General features: G+C 28.5%; 4 protein-coding genes across 7 annotated transcripts in view; 2 read left to right on the top strand and 2 right to left on the bottom strand.

The window, feature by feature from the left end:
• LOC113370550 (fumarylacetoacetase) overlaps positions 1 to 3,081 on the top strand; it is a 36,917-nt gene extending 33,836 nt beyond the window's left edge. For 2 of the 3 annotated variants that reach the window (XM_026611230.1, XM_026611229.1), the window contains exons 2-9: positions 578 to 661; positions 738 to 871; positions 939 to 1,079; positions 1,143 to 1,240; positions 1,306 to 1,461; positions 2,309 to 2,515; positions 2,587 to 2,732; positions 2,863 to 3,081. In XM_026611230.1, coding sequence (XP_026467015.1) covers positions 578 to 661; positions 738 to 871; positions 939 to 1,079; positions 1,143 to 1,240; positions 1,306 to 1,461; positions 2,309 to 2,515; positions 2,587 to 2,732; positions 2,863 to 3,060 — 1,164 coding nt within the window. In that variant the 3' untranslated portion in view covers positions 3,061 to 3,081. Of the gene's footprint in view, positions 1 to 577; positions 685 to 737; positions 872 to 938; positions 1,080 to 1,142; positions 1,241 to 1,305; positions 1,462 to 2,308; positions 2,516 to 2,586; positions 2,733 to 2,862 lie in introns of all 3 variants that reach the window. The other variant, XM_026611231.1, reaches the window with a different exon arrangement.
• Positions 3,082 to 3,141: 60 nt separating this feature from the next.
• Positions 3,142 to 8,722, bottom strand: LOC113370548 (replication factor C subunit 1). Its single transcript, XM_026611228.1, has 17 exons — positions 8,600 to 8,722; positions 8,390 to 8,527; positions 7,281 to 7,941; positions 6,641 to 6,882; positions 6,175 to 6,565; positions 5,974 to 6,112; positions 5,704 to 5,837; positions 5,485 to 5,631; positions 5,342 to 5,419; positions 4,996 to 5,144; positions 4,738 to 4,932; positions 4,517 to 4,668; positions 4,225 to 4,333; positions 3,968 to 4,113; positions 3,648 to 3,861; positions 3,361 to 3,540; positions 3,142 to 3,237 (listed from the first exon to the last, which is right to left on the bottom strand). The coding sequence occupies exons 1-17, from the start codon at positions 8,606 to 8,608 to the stop codon at positions 3,142 to 3,144; spliced, it is 3,180 nt and encodes a 1,059-aa protein (XP_026467013.1). The 5' UTR covers positions 8,609 to 8,722.
• A 602-nt stretch (positions 8,723 to 9,324) lies between these two features.
• LOC113370972 (intraflagellar transport protein 56) lies at positions 9,325 to 12,505 on the top strand. Its single transcript, XM_026611635.1, has 9 exons — positions 9,325 to 9,333; positions 9,458 to 9,583; positions 9,652 to 9,820; positions 9,902 to 10,133; positions 10,615 to 10,882; positions 10,947 to 11,126; positions 11,241 to 11,438; positions 11,934 to 12,196; positions 12,301 to 12,505. The coding sequence occupies exons 1-9, from the start codon at positions 9,325 to 9,327 to the stop codon at positions 12,503 to 12,505; spliced, it is 1,650 nt and encodes a 549-aa protein (XP_026467420.1).
• Positions 12,506 to 12,689: 184 nt separating this feature from the next.
• Positions 12,690 to 20,493, bottom strand: LOC113369776 (sister chromatid cohesion protein PDS5 homolog B). 2 transcript variants are annotated; one of them, XM_026610348.1, is made up of 22 exons: positions 20,413 to 20,493; positions 19,273 to 19,473; positions 18,804 to 18,988; positions 18,522 to 18,729; positions 18,268 to 18,436; positions 18,142 to 18,206; positions 17,844 to 18,007; positions 17,666 to 17,774; positions 17,419 to 17,542; positions 17,168 to 17,342; positions 16,497 to 16,953; positions 16,262 to 16,403; positions 16,098 to 16,191; positions 15,833 to 16,016; positions 15,625 to 15,763; positions 14,982 to 15,202; positions 14,556 to 14,775; positions 14,217 to 14,479; positions 13,637 to 13,801; positions 13,399 to 13,512; positions 13,311 to 13,340; positions 12,690 to 13,161 (listed from the first exon to the last, which is right to left on the bottom strand). In XM_026610348.1, exons 1-22 carry the CDS (start codon positions 20,491 to 20,493, stop codon positions 13,063 to 13,065), a joined length of 3,609 nt encoding a protein of 1,202 aa, XP_026466133.1. In that variant the 3' UTR covers positions 12,690 to 13,062. The 2 variants fall into 2 exon arrangements, with proteins under 2 accessions (XP_026466133.1, XP_026466131.1); XM_026610346.1 differs by lacking the exon at positions 13,311 to 13,340.
• Between the last annotated feature and the right edge of the window lie 177 nt (positions 20,494 to 20,670).

Raw genomic sequence — 20,670 nt, 5'->3', positions numbered from 1 at the left:
ATTTCATATTGGACCAAGACCCATGCAATAAAGTTAATAAATTTTGCCTTAGAATTTCAACAGAATAATAATTACTTTTAAATTAATTACCATTTTTATACTTTATATATATATATATATATATATATATATATATATATCTTAATGGATGATTAAATATAAATTGTCTCTATTTTCGTATGCCCTAATACCAGTATGCAATAATGCCAATTGCATTGTTTCATTATATAAAAATGATTAAAATAATATTTCACTTTCTTATTTCGAAATCTTTGTCTTGGCCAAAAAACTAAAAGCTAATTTTAATTTTTTGTCGACGTTTCAACTTATTCTGAATCGTTTGAGACCAAAATTGTGAGCACCGAATTTGACTTTTCGTCGAAGTTTTTTAAAAACGGCTGTACTGATTTCAAAACGGTTCGAAAGACATAGGTTGGAAATAGTGTTTATTATTTTTTGGCAAAAATCGGCTGGGCCGTTTCTTTATAACTATTGGTTGAAAACATTCTAATTAAACTTAGTTATACATTATAATATTTAGCAAAATTTTCAATTAAATAATCGTTTTCTACCTTAGCCTGTGCACAGAATTGGAGTTGCCATTGGAGCTCTCGTATTAGATTTGAGTGGAGTATTGCATTTTTTCAAACCAGAATATCAGGTCAGTTTACACAATTTAATGTAGTTGTAATTGTTTTTTACAAAACTTGCAGGCATCATTATTTTCTTTATTATAGAATGCGCTTAGTGCCACAACTCTCAACCCATTGATGGGCCTAGAAAAATCTGATTGGAAACAAATTAGGGAGACCATACAAAAATTGCTGTTGGAAGGTTCGGAACTTCACAGAAATGAAGAACTCCAACAAAAGTATGGTTTCAGTACACACAGTATACATTTAAAATATATTAATACTAAACCATTGCTTAAATTATAGAGTATTGCTTCCACAAGCGTCGTGCATCATGCACTTACCAGCTACTATTGGAGACTACACCGATTTCTATTCTAGCATACATCATGCCACCAATGTTGGAACAATGTTTAGGGGAAAAGATAATGCTTTAATGCCCAACTGGTATTGTAGATTAAGAAAATATTTTTTTATTATTTTGATTTAATTATATATTTATTAATGCAGGAAATATTTGCCGGTTGGATATCACGGTCGCGCAAGCTCAGTTGTTGTCTCTGGAACTGATATCCGAAGACCATTGGGACAAACTTTACCAGTTGATGGTAAATTGATAAAACATTGTAAATCGTTTATAAAAAAATTACTTAATTTTATAACGTCTTTTTAGGAGCTGAACCACATTTTGGTCCTTGCAGACTTATGGATTTTGAACTGGAAGTAGCATTTTTTGTAGGTGGCAAGCCAACAAAATTGGGTCAAAGAGTACCAGTTGCAAATGCTCAAGATCATATTTTTGGAATGGTTCTTATGAATGATTGGAGCGGTAATGAAATCATATATTAATGAAAAAATTTTCAACATTTAATTTCACTGAATTTATTTTCTTTATTAACTTCCCGTAGGGCAAGTTATAGTAATCGCAAAAAAATCGAAAATAAAATTTTTTGCATTTCTCGACGTTTCAAAGGTTTCTGAATATTTTGGCATACCTTAGAAAAAATTGATGTATGTGTGTGTATGTGTGTATGTGCGTGTGTGTATGTATGTGCGGATACAAATTTTCGTCGACGATTTCGGGAACAACGATCAACCGATTTGAATAATTCAAAAAACATTCGATTCGTATTGATAAGGAGACGTGCTGATTAGTTTTCGGCGAAGGCAGGTCTAGCCGTTCCGAAGATACGGGGCAAAAAGTGCCGAAAACGGTAACTCAGTTTTTAAGAGAACGGAGCGTCCGATTTTGATAATTCAAAAAACATTTTACTTGTATTGACAAGGTGAAGAACCGATCAAATTTTCATAAAGGCAGGTCTAGCGGTTTCGTAGATCTAATGAAAAAAGTAAAAAAAAAATGCCATTTGGCGGTCAAAAATAATCATTAGACACATGCACATCAAATTATCAGATATTTTATAGAGATTTGAACAATAAGTATAAATTTAGTTTACATTTCTATGGGTTCCGTACCAATGTTTACGCGTTAGACTTAATTTGCCTTAAAGCACGATGCCTTAATTGCCTTAAGACAGAATTCCACTTACAGCTAGTATACTAGTATATTTGTTCAATAATTCCAATAATTGAAGTAGCAAATTCTCAATTTAACAAAATAAACAACAAAATCTTCAACAATGCTCATTGTAGTCCTATTACTATATCTATTACAGCACGTGACATACAAAAATGGGAATACGTGCCATTGGGACCATTCACTGCAAAGAATTTGGGCACAACAATATCACCATGGGTTGTTACAATGGATGCTCTTGAGCCATTCAAAGTAGACAACTTTCCCCAAGATCCACAACCATTTGATTATTTGAAACACAGCGACAACTATAACTTTGATATTAAACTTAATGTTGATGTTAAACGTATGTATAAAAATATCTTACATTGAATTTGATTGGAAATAGAATTAATTAATTAAATAATTGATTTACAGCACAAGGAGGAATTCCTAGTACTGTATGCAGATCAAATTACAAATATATGTACTGGACGCCTAAACAACAGTTAGCTCATCATACAGTGACTGGATGTAACGTTTCTCCAGGAGATTTAATGGCCAGTGGCACTATTAGTGGAGAGGTGAAAAATTAGATTTTTTTTTAACTTTATAAAATTAAATAGCATTATACAATATTCTTATTTTGAAACTTTATAATAGCCGCGGAAATGTAAAGAAATGATTTATTAACTATTAATTATTTCCATAAAGGAATCTGACTCTTTCGGATCAATGCTGGAGCTCAGCTGGAAAGGAACAAAACCTGTGCAACTAGCAGGAGGAGAGACGCGCAAATTTTTACAAGACGGAGATGAAGTAAATATAACAGGATTTTGTGAAAAAGATGGAGTCAGAATTGGTTTTGGTGAATGCCGAGGAAAAGTTTTGCCTTTTGAACCTCTTTCATAAAGTTTATTGACGATTTTAATAAACAAGAAAATTATAACATATTAAAAAAAACAATTCAACAAATTAAATTGTAATGTCACATTACTTTCCTCTACCACGTCCTCTTCCACGAGATGATCCTTTTGAAGTTGATGCTGCTGCAGTTGCAGAAGCCTTTGCAGTTGTTTTCTTTTTAGCCTGGAATAATATACAATCATATATTAATAAGTAGAAAACTCTATTATTGAATAATACTTAATAATGAATTATAATTAATGTTAAATACATTTTCAAATGATTTTATCTAAGAAAGATATTTACTTTAATGAGCGCATCGTTCTCAACATCATCATTATCCTCTTCACTCTCAACTAATTGATCTTGTTCTTCCTCATTCGGAAGCAGAATATTTTCATCAGATTCAATATTTTTCTTCTTGCTAGTACTGTGTGAAAAGGTAGCCAACTCTTTATTGAAGGCCCTTGTTAATGCTGCTTTTACCTAATAAACATACAACATTTTTAATACTTATACTTTATATTGATTATACATTATTTATCATATTTTTTCTATTGAATTATAGTAATGATTTATTAACCATCACATACTTTGCCATCAACGTTTGACATTGGGTCTTTTGATCCTGGCCAATTATTAAACTCTTGCAAATTTTCAATGTCTTCTCTTAACAAATGGTACTCTTTTAATGCATTAAGAGCATCAGGCACACCAGCCATACCATTACTCATAAGAGGCCTGGTGATTGATTCAAGTAATGGTTTAGCATAATCCAAGCGAACAGAATTCTTGGAAGCTGTTGTTCTAGAAATATATTAAGATAGAATATTTTTAACATAGAATATTCTTAAGAAGATTAATATTCTTAAGAAGATTATAAAGTCTCTACATTTTAATTGAATTTTTTTACCGAGATCTTATATGTGAGTGAACTTCAGCAGACATTCTCATCAGTTTATTACGTTTGGAGTTTTTTCCAAGCCATGCAGGAAAATTAATTTGTCCTGCCACATGGCCACTCATATACTCTCCAGGTAGTACCGAACTGAACATTGCCTAATTAAATGTATACAATTATAGCCAAAGATATTTAGCAAATTAGAGTAATGCAAATATAATCACATTTATAGACATAACTTTATTCTATTTATATTATCTTTATCATACCTGCGTAGGTAAGAGACTCCAGGCCATGTTGGATCTTATATTTTTCTCAACTAGATCTCCCAAGCTCAAACTATCAGCAGTCAGAGCAACTCTCTTCAAAACTTCATCTCTGAAATATTTTTTAAATTACAAATTACTTTTAATTTCACCATCAAATCCAAATCTAACTACAAATGTATCCAAATCTTGGATACTTTACACATGCAATTTTTGAAGTAGAATAAGGCAACAGATAATTAATATTCTACAATTTTTCAAAGTTATAAACTTAATGTGAATTCATGATACTAACTTTGGACAGCTTGGAGAGACAATTAAATAATTCTGCTGCACAAATAGTGGAATTAAACTATAATCTTGGAAAAACAAATCACTTTTGTCATGGATGGTCATTTTCTTATGTTCTTCTTTAGAAAATATTTTTCTTAAAACTTCCCAAGGTCCCTATAAAAGCAATCCTTCACTAATTATATGTTAGTTAGAATAAATTGTTAAACATCAAAATTTATTTACAATTTTAATGTCCTTTTTTGCAGAGGCTGCTTCTTTACTTGCAGTGCTAGTTGTGATGTTTTTATCATTAGAAGACCACATTGATAAATGATTCAATATTTGTCGAATATCTTGATTCGCCCCCATTATTATTTCAGTAAGAGCATCAGAGTTTATTTTGATTCCTTCTTTGAAACAAACAGACATCATGGCTCCCTAAACAAAAATATATTAAGTATACTTATTTAATGGTTTTGCCATTACATATTTATCACATACCCTAATTTGTTCCATTCTAGGTTTATTAAATCGTAAATCATAACAATAATTGACAAGCGTCCTCATTTTCTGATGATTACGATCATTACACATGCATATCACTGGAACTGATGAATTCTTTATTAGACCTATTAATTCTTGAAGCCCGCCTAAAATTTTATACAACTTATAGTGATATAGTTGAATATGGTAAATATAATTTTAATTGAATATTAAAAAAATATATTAAATTTGAAATATTACCAATAAAATAAGAACCAAAGAGGTACTTCTATATAAATATCGAATATTAAATCTTAATAGCAAATATATAAACAGTGAACTTTTCACAAATTAAAATTTCTACCTCTGTCCTCATTGCCAGCCATGCCATCTACTTCATCCATAATTAAAACATGTTTTTTACTAGTTCCTTTACTTGCCCCTAAAATCAAAATATTAAGATCATTTTGCATCTTATAAAATAATATTACTTTAAGTAACACATACCATTAACAAATCCAAACAAACTCTTATTTGATAATAGTTCAGATATTTGATCCTTTAGCAACTTTTTACTTCGGGTATCTGAAGCATTAAATTCAACTACATCAAAGCCAAGTTCTTTGCACACTAACGTAGCAGTAGTAGTTTTACCTTTAAAAGACAATCTTTAATAAATGTTTATTACAATTTTAAATATAAACACATCTTCTTAAATTGACTGACCAACACCAGGAGATCCAGATAACAATGCAGCTTTAAAATAAGCACCATCATCATTTTTAGCCCAAGGACTTGGTTTTGTCAGTTTCGTTTTGCCATCATGATTTGTATACCATTTTGACAACCAATTCATAAGTCTAGAAATAAACAAGTTACATTCAAGCAACAGAAATATAATATTATTATCATTATGCTACATTCAATTTATTATTAAATTACTTTATTACTATATATAGTTAAGAGTATATAAATTTGAGGTGTAAAATTACATACTTTGCACAGTTGCTTGCTGGGCCCTGCTGCCCAATAATTTGTTTGCATGAAGTAGGTTTGTATTTATCAACCCAAGCTAAATTTTCAATACTATTTATATTATGATGATGTTCATCTAATGTACGAGTACTTTTCTCTTCTGTTAGAAATATTTTCTGTTAGAAAATTAAGGATAATAATATTAATTCTGATAAATATTACCTTTTATTGTTGTCTCTAATTTTATGCTATTTTCTTTCTTAATACTAGTTGATTCTTCACCTTTGTTCTTTTTATATTTTTCAGGCGAGCATTTTTCTTGTTTAATTTTACCCAAATTGCCAAATTTCAATTTACTATGACTATCTTTAACAGAATCTTTTGATTTGTCTTTCTCTCTTTTAATTTCATTCTCCTTTGAATTTTCCAATTTAATTTTTTTGTCACTAGTTTTTTCTACTTTGTTGATCTCTGGTTCCTTCTTAAGTGGTATACCAGATTTCTCACGAATTAAATCTAACAACCCATCTTCATTGATGATTTTTATTTTCATGCTTTCAGCTTTTGCAACTTTTGCTGGTCCAGCATCTTCCCCTAATACAAGATGTGTAACCTATTTTTGTCAAAAGATTAATTTTTAAATAATTGCAATCAGTAATAAAATAAATAATGAATATTGCGTCCTTGCCTTTCCAGAGATTGCACTGGGAACTCTACCTCCCAAGTCTTTTATAATTTGGGCAGCTTCATCTCTTTCTAATGAATCTAAAACTCCTGTTATAACAAAAACCAATCCAGATAGGCATCCCGGTTTGCCTTGGGGAATTTCTTTGCCTCCAGGATTTTTTGGACCAGACCTTTTTAAAAATTTTTGATACAAAGCAGCTGATTGACGTCGCTTCTCAAACCGTTCTTGATCAGGATCAATTTCTAAATCCATAAAATAAAAACAAATTTAGTAAATTGGGCAGAACAAAAAATATGAATAAAATTATAATTTAAACTACGATGAATATAATGCTTTCTTATTCATATTTGATTATTATTTGCAGAAATAAAGGTGTTGAACATAATATAATGTTTTTCTTATTAATATGTACAATTATCACATTGTTTCATTAGAATTAGTACATGATTGATAATTGTAAGTTTTATGAAACTCTGATTAATATTCAAGATACATTATACAGATTAGATCCTTCAAATATTAATTACACTGCAACAAAATATACAGAAAAGTTTAGTACTTCAAGCAGAGATATTGTAGTAACAAATTTTGAAACAGAAAATATATTCTATATAATAACAAATATATGATCAATACTGACCACTAACACTATCATTAAAACTGGCATCATGACCTGCAAAACTATCATTCATGCTATCATCAACTTTTCTTTTTTTTGTGGAAGATGGTTTAGATCTATCCTCTTCTTTAGAATCAGGTTTTGCAGGGCTTTTGGATTTTCTTATTATTTCATCTTTATTAGATTTTTTTTCTTCAAGCACTCTCTTTTGCAATGCTTGTTTAGATGGTGTTTGATTTTTGCTTGTTTTATTTTCTTTTACTGGAGTTTTATTATCTTTAATTGGGGTTTTATCTTTCTTAATATTTTCTTTCACTGGAGTTTTAGTTTCTTTACTTGGGGTTTTATCTTTCTTACCATTGTTATTTTTGACTGGTGTTTTGGTTTTGGAACTAGTCGCTTTTTTATTATCGAGTGCTTCTAATTCTTCTACTTTGTCTAAGGTTTCAAGAAAAGCCTCATCATCATGAATATCTGCTAAATCTATACTAGGTTTAGGCTTCGTTTTAATTTTATTCTCAATTCTCTTAACTGGTTCTTTTCCAAAAATATCTGCAGCTTTGACAGGAGTTTTACTTTTTTTATTTTTTGATTCATGACTTGATTTTGATTTTTTCGTTTCATGATTATCTTCTGTGTCTGAGTCATCAAGAATTCTGCTTTTTTTCTGTGGCTTTTTCTTCTGTGTTTATAAATATTATAATTATTATTAGAAATGTTGATCAGAGTATTTGTTAAAGAATTGTTGTCAGCTTTTATAATTTTCAAACTAAGTGAATATTTTAAAAAGGTTAAGTAACTAGGCTAATTATCAATAGTAAATTTTGATATATGAATCAATATCAATATTCTTGTAGAACCATTGTGTAATGCCGAGTCAATTGAAATTTTCTATAATTAAGTGACCAATTAATTGAACTTAATATAACAAATTATTGACTTAAGATAGATTATACAGATAGATTTTATTTATGAAGGACGTAAATCACTGACATGGACATTTCTTACTTCTAGAGTAATAAAATATGTGTTCAGTACTCTAATATAATATTTATGTATCAAAATTCATGATGACAAATGTATGAAAGCCTATCAACTTATGTTACCATGTAAAATTGCTTATAAATTACCTTAGCCGGAGGAGTTCCGACAAAAACTTCTTCATCACTAGAAAGAACTGCTGATCTTTTCTTTGTATCTTTAGATTTTTCTGAGTCATTGTTTGAGCTACGTTTATTAGAAGCTTTTGAAAAGAATGATCTGATATCCTAGAATTAAACGTCACAAATTAAGAAAGTTATTGATGTAGGTCCTTTGAGTTATTATGTAAACATATTAACCTGAGACATTTTGACATTAATTGTATTATATCATAATCTGAAGTATTACGTTTTTGACAAATAAATTAATTGTCAACCGATTTGTTAACGCTTTTCACTTTCCTTCACTTACAATATGTAAAGTGCAATGCTGCCATATTAAAGAATTTAAAATTTGTCTAAAAGAAGGTTCTCAATCAGTGAAATCTTGAACTTCTCAAACCGTTTGAAAAATACATTGCGAAAGAATTCTTTTGTTTCACATACATATACTCTTCTTTTATCTATGTTCACATATATATGCATTTATGATACTTATGATTTATGATATTTTTATATACATACATTTATGATTAAAGATATCTTATAACAAATTTAAAAATATAAATATTATTTCAAACCTGGTTAGGAGGTGTTCCCATAAAAATTTCTTCATCACTAGATAATTCAACAACTTTTCTCTTCTTCAACATTGTACATGCTTTCATTTATTTTCACGACTTACAACTTTTCTTACTTCACTGTTCAATCACTAAGAATCAACAATAAAAACACTCAAAAATTTATCAAATATATACTGAAAATTGATAATTTTCATTAAACGTTCTAGATATTTATAGTAAATTAGTAAAAGCATATTTTTTCATCTTTAGAAACGCTTTTCACGTGCTTTTGATTTGATAGGCTCTTGTACCGTTGCCAAGGCAATTTGTAAAAGGCGTAAACAAAGCACTGAGAAAAAAATAATGAGACAAGTCAAAATAATATATATTGCGTGTGCTTGCAGAAATTAATTGAAATTTTATCCAGAAGAGAATGGTGAATCAATTACAATTATACAATAATATTTAACACATATTAATAATGAATGCTTTATAGATTCTTTCGAGGTCCAAACCTGCGGTAGATACAACTTCGACAAAATTCACAACTAAATTTAAAATATTGAACTTCAATGAATTTTTAGAGAGTCGCGACTATACTGGTGCTATAACTTTATTAGAGGTTGTAATTTCTTACAATAAAATACAAAATATATAATTCAAATAAAAAACACTTTTAAAAATGCATAGTTTTCCCGGACAACTGGCGATGAATTGTTACAAAAATTATGGTTGGGCTTTTGCTATTTCCATCTGGGCGATTACAAAAAAGCAAAGGAAATGTATGAAACTGCATATAAGTTAAATCAAAATGATTCCAATATTTTATTGAATATTGCTGTCTGCAATTTTTATTTAGGTATTTAATCTTACATATATTTTACTAAAAAAAAACTTTTTGTCTGGTTCATTATTTTGATGTAGTAAAATATTTACATAGGATGTTACAATGAATGTAGTAGCAATATTGAGGATCTGCCAGATGGGTCATTGAAAGCTCGATTATTATTTCATTTGGCTCACAAATCTGGAGACGAAAGTGCACTTTTATTATATCACAAAAATTTGCACGACGTAATTGAGGATCAACTTAGTCTTGCGAGTTTGCATTACCTTCGTTCTCATTATCAGGATGCTATTGATATTTATAAAGGAGTTCTGGCTGAAAATAGGCAAGTTGATAGAATTATGAATACATCAATACATAATTCGAAATATTATTTCATTTATATTATAAAATAAAAAATATCATTGAACTAAGGCAAAAAAGAATAACCTTATACTAATTTTAAAATACCTTTTTTATGGTACTCGTTTTTTGTAGAGGCCTGTCTACTTCATCTGCCTTCAAAAATTCTAGTTTCAAGATTGGTAATAGATATTTTCAATATATACCTTAATTAACATTATAATTTCCGTAAGACACGCAAATCAAATTTCCAAAAAAATGGTCTAATCAACTGCAGTTCTGATTGTTAAAATTGATTACTATTGGAATAATTTTTTATATATTTTTCCTCATTAATTTAGCTACCTCTAATCAGGCCGTTTTAAATAGTATTTATGATTATGATCAAATTTATTTTGATTATGAATGGTAATTGGTCTTAATTTCGACAAATTGAATCTAAGTAATTTAATTATTCTTATTAGGGATTTATTGGCGTTAAAAGTCTATATAGCTTTATGCTACTATAAACTGGATTATTTTGATATTTCTCAAGAAGTTCTGAATGTATATTTGACTGCATATCCTGATTCAGTAATTGGAAATAATTTAAGAGCTTGTAATTTTTATCGACTGGACAACTTTAAAGCTGCTGAAAATGAATTAATGGCCTTATCAGAAAAGTGTGTTTTTGGATCAGATCTTATCAAACACAATCTTGTCGTAGTGAGAAATGGAGAAGGTTCAATGCAAGTCAGTAAATACATTACATATACCATTCCGTTAAAATTGTTTTTAAATTTAAACTTGTTTTAAGGTTCTTCCTGGTCTTGTGGACATCATACCCGAAGCACGACTAAATTTAGTAATTCAGTACTTAAAAAGTGGAGAAATTTTGCAAGCTCATGCTTTGATTAGGGATTTAGAACCTACAATTCCTCAAGAATATATATTGAAGGGGCTGGTTAACGTCGAACTTGGACAAATGCAAGGATCGGCAAGTTTTTATTGTTTTGCGCTCTTAAACACATTATAATGTCAAACTTTGAAATAATTAATTAACTCTTTAAATATAATTTTGATGTACAATAAAAGATTTGTACAATTTTAGAAAGACCACATTCAAGCTGGTATTCAATGTCTACAACTTGTAGGAGATTCGGCATCTGAATGCAACACTGTACCAGGCAGAGAGAGCATGGCATCAGTATTTTTTCTTTATGGCCAATTTGAAGAAGTACTTGTTTATCTAAATTCTATTAAGAGCCACTATATTAATGACGATACATTCAATTATAACTATGCTCAGGTTTGTATGATTGACAAAGGTTACTACTTACTAGTTTAGACAGTGGAGTTGTCGAGCCGGAACGCGCCGGAACGTCGTTCCGGCAAATCATTTTTGGGCCGGAACGCGTTCCGGCAAAAAAAAAATTCAAAGTGAATTTTATAAATTATAATTTAACTAATTTTTATTAAACGTTCCTATTATTGTTATACATATTTGTGTACAAAGTGGGTTTTGTAATGATTTTTGTTTCTTTCCTTTTCGAACGGAACCAGAACAAACCTAAAAACCGTTTTTTGAACTGGTTTGTTAATTTTAGCGTTCCGGCAAAAAAAAAAAAAATAGCACAACACCACTGAGTTTAGACCTTTTTATTATTTGACTGAAGTATACATTTTAAAAAGTCAAGGATATATGTAAAGAGGTTGGAGTGTTTACAAGCAATTACACTACTTCCAAATAAATAAATTTATTACGTAATAATTATACTAAAATTGTGTGTGCGGTTATTTGCAGGCAAAAACTGCAACTGGCTATTATAAAGAAGCAATAGAAAAATTCAATGAAATTACAAGCCCCGAAATACATTCTGAATACACTTTTATATGTTGTCTTTGCCGTTGTTACATTAGGACATCTCAACCTGAAAAGGCCTGGGAATTGTATATTACTATGAAGACTGGTCCTGAAAGTTTTACAGTCCTACAATTAATAGCAAATGATTGTTATCGTATGGGACATTTCTGGCATTCAGCTAAAGCATTTGATTTACTCGACAGGTATTTTAGTTTTGAATTATTGTGTATGGATCATTATAAAAATATTGAATAAAGGTGGATGATATATTTTTTTTCTAAATCATTTTATCGTGCATTCAATTCAGGTTAGACCCTAATCCAGAATATTGGGAAGGTAAAAGAGGAGCATGTGTTGGGGTTCTTCAATTGATAGCTGCCCATGATGATAGAGCATCATTAGAACAACTTAGTGGAGTATTGGGCTTGCTTAGAAATTCACACAATGCCCAAGCGGAACAAATTGCTAAGGTCATGAGGCGTTTTGCAAAAGAAACTAATATTTCTCTGTAAAAACTTGTGCAATTTATTGTAAATTCAAAACGAACTATGATTAAGTAAACAATGAATGTTTGATTTTTTCTAATCGTGTCCTTATATTTATAATGATATTTACAATTTAAAATTAAAAATGGATTATAAATAAATAGGTACTTAAATTTTGTAGGTAATCTTATATAAATAACCAAATCCTGCATACAAAATAAACTGTATAGTTTGCATTAATTATGTACAACAGATACAGAAAATTTATTTATCAAATATATTTCCTAGATTTAATAAACAAAAATGATAAAGTAAAACCCACAACATTCAGTTCTGATATCCTCGCAATCAACTTTTCAGATATAAAAATTTCTTGCTTTTCACTATCTATGATTAAGTTAGATGCATATACGCATTAAGTTTTATATTTCAGGCTTTCCTTAATATATTGTACTGAATTAAAATTAACAAAGCATAAAAATACGAATCACAATCAGTTGTCATTAAATAATCTATCATTCGATTTTAAGCATCCATACAATGTAAATAAGTTTGGTTTCACATCAATTTTTAAAATATTTCTGTTAGCTTGCTCTCAACGCTCGCTTTGCAACAGGCTCATTTGAAGAAATATCATCATCTAAGCCTGGCAATTGGATTTTTGTTTCTGATGCCTCACTAGGCTGAAAATTAATCACAACTGGTAAATTATAGAGTATTATCTAATTTTTATTGAATTATCTAATACTTTATTATAATGTAAAAATTGAATAATCTTTTTTGTATTGAAAAAAAAAAATTAAAATTATTTACAGCAAAAATATTTTTATACCTGAGCATCTATACATCCTCTAAATAGCTGCTTGCAAAAAGAATATATTCATAAAAATGTAACAGATAAGTAAACATTAAAATCATACCTCTACATCAGTTCCTTGTGGACCGACTCCTACTAGAATTCTTTTCGCTTTTCTCTTTATTCCTTTATTTTCAGGTACTATAGATAAGGTTACTGCCTTCTTTATTGTTTGGACCTGAAAAAAGATTAGAGCAATTAAATATAATTTAATATAAATATGTAAAAATATAAGAGTTTCTCAATTTTTGAAATTGAATAAAAAAACAAAGAATAAAAATAAATAAAATAATATTGCATACCTGCACTTCAGGAGGAATGTATATTTTTGTATTAACAAAGTTGTCAGGCTGTGGTTGGAAATACATCGAAGGTATCCTTGTTTCTGATGGATATTCTTTGAGATCATAATTTGAAGTCTTTGATAGTATTAAGCCCATAGCTAAATCACATATAGCCCATAATTTCTAGAAAAATTTTACATAATAATAATAAGAATATAATAATACATGAAAATCTATTAAAAGTGGTATATTGTTTGTTCTTATTAAATGTTGTATATATATTTCAAAAACAGTGATTTTTCTTATTTGTTATCTTTAGTTTATTTATGCACATCGTGTATTTCTATAGGTGTTGAATAAAAAAAATAAATATACTATCATTATAAAGGCAAAAAAAAAAATTATAAAAAATTATATAAAAATTATTACATATTTAAACTCTAGATTGGTCAATATATTTTTTGATTTATAACTGCAAATTTAGTATTGCGAACGAATTCTTTTGCAATGAATTATCAATATTAATCCACATTTTCCAAATGTGCTTATAAAACTTTTTTTAGCAAAGTATTGAATGAGAATAAAGGTCAATACTTACATAATTCATAGAATCATCATTACTATTAAGTGCATCTTTGTGATTTTTCATTCTCTCAATCAGATTTTTGTAGAATCCAAAAGAGTAAAACTCTTTTTGTGATACTAAAGGTTCCAAAATATTCCAAAGACAACGTTCAATAGTTTTCAATTGATGCACTTCATCATATCTAGTAAATCTGGGGTCATGTGCTAGCACAGGAATAGCAAATACCAGCATATAATCAGGTAAAATATGAGTTAATTGAGTCATGGCTTTTTCCACTAGAATTTTTATTATTAATTACAATATATATTTACATCACAAATATAATTATAACACCAGTCATTGTCCACATACCTTGTGTGCCATTCGTTATAGTTTTAACATATTCTCGCCTTCTCACAACATCTGTTTCCGTATAAACTCTTAACGAATTAGCTAATCTACGATCAGTTTCATAGCCACTCAAAGCATAGAATCCCATAAAATCTAATGGAAGGCATTTATTTGGTATTCCACGGCCCAAACCTTTATGTAATTTACCAGCAAAAATTTCTCGAACTTTTGCCACGGGATCCTAGAAGTATTTTTACAAGCTTTAAACTAAATTGTAAACATATTAAGATTTTTTTCAAAGAAATCAGACACACACACACACATATATATATTATATATATATATATATATATATATATATTGAATTTCACAATTTATCAAAAAATGTTTGTGCAAAAACTAAAGATTTTTATCATGTTAATAAATGAAAATAAGATTGAAACTTACAACCATAAGTTGTGACAAATTATAAAACTGTTCTGCAGTGAACTGATCACCAACTCCCTTCTGTTCACAAATTTTCAACATAGCAGTGCCAGCAGATAATCTTAACCAAGACATTTCGGCATCCGATAAATTTCCTTGTTGCAACAAATCTCCTTTGTGAATTATAAAAGCATTCAGCATTCTAAATGTTTTTTGGGCCGATAACTCATCTTGTTTCAAACCTTCATAAAAAAATTCAATTGCAAATATATGAATAAGATATAGAAAAATAAGCTAATTCAAAATATTTTTAAACAATCATATTGCCAAAAAAATACAAAAACTAACTTATTTAAAATTAGTTTCTGTAAATGATATAGTTCAGAACACTGTGAATACAAATACTTCAAATGGTTCTCAATATTTGTTTTGGTTATAATAGATAGAAAGTTAAAAATTAGTATAATAAATTAATTTAAAAACACTTTTAAAAACTCAGATAAATGATGATTTTAGGAAAGATTAAAGCAATAAATTTCATTCTTTTAGTGAATTTCTGATGAGAATATGTATACATAATTGTAAATTAATTAAAAGTAAATTATTTTTGTCAAAAATGGTGTAGTCAACTGTTGTTAATAGTTGAATATAATTTAACAGTTACCGAGAAGCCATCTAGCCATTGTTTTTAAGCCTTCAATTTTACATCTAGTTTCTTCTGGCAGTTCTTCTTCAGAGCACCATTCTCCTTCAGGTATATCTCGATTGTCACTAGCTTCTTTTACAAGTAATTCTTTAACAATCTATAAAAAAAACCATAATTAGGTGAAAATCTAATTTAAATTGCATAACATTAATTTTACAAACATCACCTTTCTAGAAACTATATTTTTTATAACAATAGGAAACTTTTGTGGTAAATTATATGCAATATGTCCTAAAGAAACAATAGCAGTTCTGTAATTAGGATGTCCAGGAACTAATGAATTTTTTATAACTTCCAATATTTCTGTAAAATATTCAATTGGCTTTTCTGTCTTATTTACATACATGCACCTGAAACACAACAAATAATAAATAACAAATAACAAAAAAAAAACAATTATTACGTTATAATAATTTAAGAAATAAATTAACCTGATGGCTTGTTTTGCTTGTTTAGGAGTACCCACTTCAGCATATTGTTTACAGAGTGGAGCAAGTTCCAACAATATCTCTGGATATGTTTCACCTTTAAAAATAATAAAAATGATTTTAGTATTCTGGTTTTTATTGTTATAAAAACTTGTGCAAGAACATACCCAATGGTTTGTACTTCCCAACAAATGTAAATACTGATAGTGCAAGTGGAGCAACCATCTCATCATCATGTTGTAACAATTGTAACATCGGCTTCAACACAATTAAATTGTTAAAATGGCAAGGAAAAACAAAAGATAACATCTGGAAAATGACAAACATTATTAAGACATGCAAATTATTCTTACAGTTAAATAGTACAGGAGATAATGAGATACTAATAAAACTATAGCTTACCACCAACAATCTCAACCCTCGTTCCCCAGCACTGTTAGGTGATAAACCAACTTCATCAATTGTGTTCCCTCCACGCAAACAATCATCGACATATCCAACCAATACAGCAATAGAAGCAGCATCAACCATTACAGAACTAACTCTTTCAAGCAACATTTTCACAGTATTATAATATAGATTTGTCATAATGGGTTGTCCAAGTTTTTTCAAAATTATTGCTAATGTTTCAGTACACTCTTTACATGTGACATCTGGTTTTAATATAATTTCCATACCCTGCATCAAAGCAGTGTCTTTACGAAGATTATGAGAAAATTGAGTCAAGAACTCATGTGCTTTAACGGGTTCAGGAAGAAATCTAGATAATGTATGAATTTTAGCAGCTAGCTCTTTAGCAGTAATTGGAGTTAATGGTTTTTTATGTAGTTCTATCCATTCTGTGACAGCTCTTCTTACACTAAAATAAATAATTATTTACTCAATATAAATTAGGAAAATCACTTCACATTTCTATGAAATATACTCTTTATACAAAAACTTTCTTATAAATATATATAATAAAATATAACCCGTAGTAAAAAAATACTATAAAAATAATAAACTGGAACACATAGTTTGTACTGTAAGGAATTACATATGATTTTAAAGAATTTAATTATTTTTGTACATACGCCAACTGATGTTTCTGTAATTCAACAAAAGCTTTGGATGCATGATCATCAATGGTGCCCAATAAATGATATAATTTCTTCATTCGTTCCTCAGCAGAGAGTTGGTAAGGAACTAAACAAGTATTCAATAATCGCTCAACTAAAAGTCTATCTTCCATTCCAGTCATATAATATCCTAAATGCAATAATATAATTTGAATTAAGAACATTATATCATTTTGTGAAGAAATAAATTTATATGATAAAATTACCGTGCAATATTTTATCTTTTATCCATGTGACAGCTTTTTTAGTTGCTTGAGGTACATCAGCATCATTCAAATGTTTTTTGTAAATCATCGCCAAACCAGTCATAGCTTCTTTTCGAATTTTAAACTAAAATGAATTGAATGTTTAATATAGTTCAGCAAAAATTGTATAAAGTCAATATATAACATATTTATGTTATAATCTCTTGCAATTAATATGCTGGCTGATCAAACAATTATAAAATATTACCTTTTTATCTAATGTTCTTTCTTTAACAAATTCCAATAAGTCCTCTGAATCTGATACTACCTCAAAATCTTTGCGAGCTGTAGTTACAATTGCCATCACAACCTCATACCTATAAAAATAATTAACTTCTGATAACTGCAGAACTATGTAAAAAAAAAGCAAGACCAAGAAAACTTACCGTACTGTTTCATCTGCATCATGCTGTCTTAATTTTAAAGTTTCAGTTATATCTTTTCGCAGGTCTGGATGATTCAAAAGAAAGTGCATTGAATACTGGACACATTTAATGCGAATTGCTATTGCAATATCATTGAAACGCCCCAGAAAAGCTCTCCATAATGCCTTTAAACAATTATAATGGTGTTAAATATAAAAAAGATTATAAATTTAAATAATACTCAAATATTGAATATTTAAGCATTTCTATTGAATATAGAAATTTTAATTCATATATTCATTAATTTTATCTAACTTACTGGATGCTGAGAAGCTAACGTTGAGTCCTTTTCTGAAAACATTGTAGCAAGCAAAGCAACTGCGCCTATAAACAAAAGCATTTGTTAGTTTTTGCATCAAATTTACTCTTTAAATAGTAAAATCACGTAATCTTTCAGTCTCTTGTGCTGATTTTAATTTACATTCCAATTGTGGTAGGACAGTGATCAGTACTGTTGGACAAATGTGGTTGAGCTCATAAATTAATTCATAAACTTTAGAACATATATTCAGCTCACGCTCTTCTTTATCAAGAATTAACTGTTGGTTGAAAAACTAAAATACAAAAACAAATTAGCATTATATAGGAAAAAAAATTAATAATAAAATAAGAGGCATACAAGATCATCATTTTACTTACAGCGTGAATATAAGGCTCCAGATTTTTACTTGTTTGAACAACTAATTCTTTTGCCAATAAATATGCATTTTTGCGCTGTGTTTTGTATGGATCCACTATATTAATAAGTATTATGTCTAAAAGTTCATTAGAAACAACATCTGATTCCTTGATTAAGGGGCATAAAACATCCAACATAAATGACTTGACTTTACTTGAATGCTCATCGCTAAAATGTATTTTGGATTAAAAATCAAATAAAGTCTATTTAAAAACAAATACAATTATTTCATTTGCACTTACTTAACAATTTTGAACATTAAAGTAAAAAGGGCACAAAATATTTCTTGACAATCTTCTAGTTCAAAACACATGTTAAAAGATTTAACATAAGCTAAATTCTCAAGTAAATAAAAATATCTCTTGAATGCAGGATCTTTAGGATCCTTAAGTCCAGATAATTGTTTGATCAGGAATACAAATATTGTCTGTAAATACAAAAAAATTCTTTGTTCAATATTTTCAATATCATACATGCTTTCTGTCTATGAAATAGTATTATAAGAAAGATATATTAAATAGCATTAGATTACAATATCATTTACTTTGCAATATATTAAGTTACTGTATAAAATTAAATATATATCCAATTGGAATTAATTAATAAAGAAATATTGTTTATACAATATTATTGAAATAAAGTACTACATTATGCAAAAAGTATATATATATATATATATATATATATATTATATATATATCATTAATGAACCTTGACTTGTTCTGGATCTTTATAAGGAGCATCTGGAGCAAACACTCTCAAGACATCAGCTATGCAGCATGCTATTAAAAGCTGAACATCGCGAGAAGGATAGTTTAGAAAATGTTCCTCTACCAAATATAAGGCCAAAGGAATATACTGTTGGTACTTTCCTTCATCTTGACTCATAGCCTGCAGCGTATGAGCCAGAGTCTGTTAAAAAAAATACAAGAAAAATTTGTAAATATTATAGCTAGATTAATGAAATAAACTTTAATATTATATTATTTTTATAAAATTGATATTCTTTTCAGCATTAAATATTAATTAATGTTTCTTTTAATACATAATAATGAATTTTAATACAAAAAAAAATACAGATCTTTTAATAGGTTGATTCCATGTCTCAATTTTATACATATCAAGTATTTCAAGGTAATATATAAATACGAAGAATTTTATTTAGACAAAAGAAAATGTTGAATCAAATGGAGAGAGTTATACATTTGGATTTTTTTGACTGTTTAGCTTTGTGATAGACTAAAAAAAAATCGTTCTACATTATCTTCATTCTATAAGACTGTTGTCTTTTAATGCCTTTTTGTTGTTTCATAAAATTTTTGTTGTCCTTTTCAGATAGTTGTAAACTTATTGTCTAATAAATAACAGAAAATTAAAATTTTGGCAAAAAGTAGTTTATATAACAGTTAAAGTAACTACATCTTGAGCATTTAGTCACTTACAAAAAGTTATACATTTGGATTTTTTTGATGTTTAGCTTTGTGATAGACTAAAAAAAAATTCGTTCTACATTATCTTCATTCTATAAGACTGTTGCCTTTTAATGCCTTTTTGTTGTAATCATAAAATTTTTGTTGTCCTTTTCAGATAGTTGTAAACTTATTGTCTAATAAATGACAGAAAATTAAAATTTTGGCAAAAAGTAGTTTATATAACAGTAGTTACTTTACTACATCTTGAAGCATTTAGTCACTTACAATTATTATCTAGTAATTTTAAATATTTCTAAACAACTGATTTCTTGTGTAGTTATTTTTTTAACTTATTACATTTCATTTTCTTCTGCAGAATTCTTTGAATTTCAAAAATTATCATAAAAATGTATGCAATGATAATACAAATTGCACAAACCTTCAGCCTCCTAATTAATTCATCAGCTCCTAGGTTTTCTGATACTGGCCTGCAGCCGTTAGGATACTCAATATCAGCCATTGCCTATATATTAAAATATACTATATATATTAAAATTATAATAAATATTTATAAAGAAAATATTTATAGATGTCATGTCAGAAATTATCAACAGATAGTGAAACATTGATTATATTTATAATTTGCACCAGGTTATGTTTACACTAAATTTAAATCACAAACATTGCAGGTGGTTTG

This window comes from Ctenocephalides felis, unplaced genomic scaffold (assembly GCF_003426905.1).
Source record: "Ctenocephalides felis isolate EL2017-DRISC unplaced genomic scaffold, ASM342690v1 CF-g0.4_SCAFFOLD_01492, whole genome shotgun sequence".
In the NCBI taxonomy this organism is placed as follows: Eukaryota; Metazoa; Arthropoda; class Insecta; order Siphonaptera; family Pulicidae; genus Ctenocephalides; species Ctenocephalides felis.
Note: the sequence above shows the minus strand (reverse complement) of the source record. Positions and strands in the feature narration are given on the sequence as shown.

Excerpts from the sequence above, each read along its gene's own strand:
- LOC113369776 (XM_026610348.1), bottom strand. The coding sequence starts at position 20,493 with ATGGCTGATATTGAGTATCCTAACGGCTGCAGGCCAGTATCAGAAAAC. Across the intron at positions 17,775-17,843 it reads GATGCAGATGAAACAGTACG|GTATGAGGTTGTGATGGCAA; the intron begins GTAAGTTTTCTT and ends TTATTTTTATAG. Across the intron at positions 15,203-15,624 it reads AATGGCTAGATGGCTTCTCG|GTTTGAAACAAGATGAGTTA; the intron begins GTAACTGTTAAA and ends TTTTTTATGAAG.
- LOC113370548 (XM_026611228.1), bottom strand. Across the intron at positions 6,113-6,174 it reads ATTAGAGACAACAATAAAAG|AAGAGAAAAGTACTCGTACA; the intron begins GTAATATTTATC and ends TATTTCTAACAG. Across the intron at positions 5,145-5,341 it reads GGCTGGCAATGAGGACAGAG|GCGGGCTTCAAGAATTAATA; the intron begins GTAGAAATTTTA and ends ATAAAATTTTAG.
- LOC113370972 (XM_026611635.1), top strand. Across the intron at positions 9,584-9,651 it reads GTGCTATAACTTTATTAGAG|TTTTCCCGGACAACTGGCGA; the intron begins GTTGTAATTTCT and ends AAAAATGCATAG. Across the intron at positions 10,883-10,946 it reads ATGGAGAAGGTTCAATGCAA|GTTCTTCCTGGTCTTGTGGA; the intron begins GTCAGTAAATAC and ends ACTTGTTTTAAG.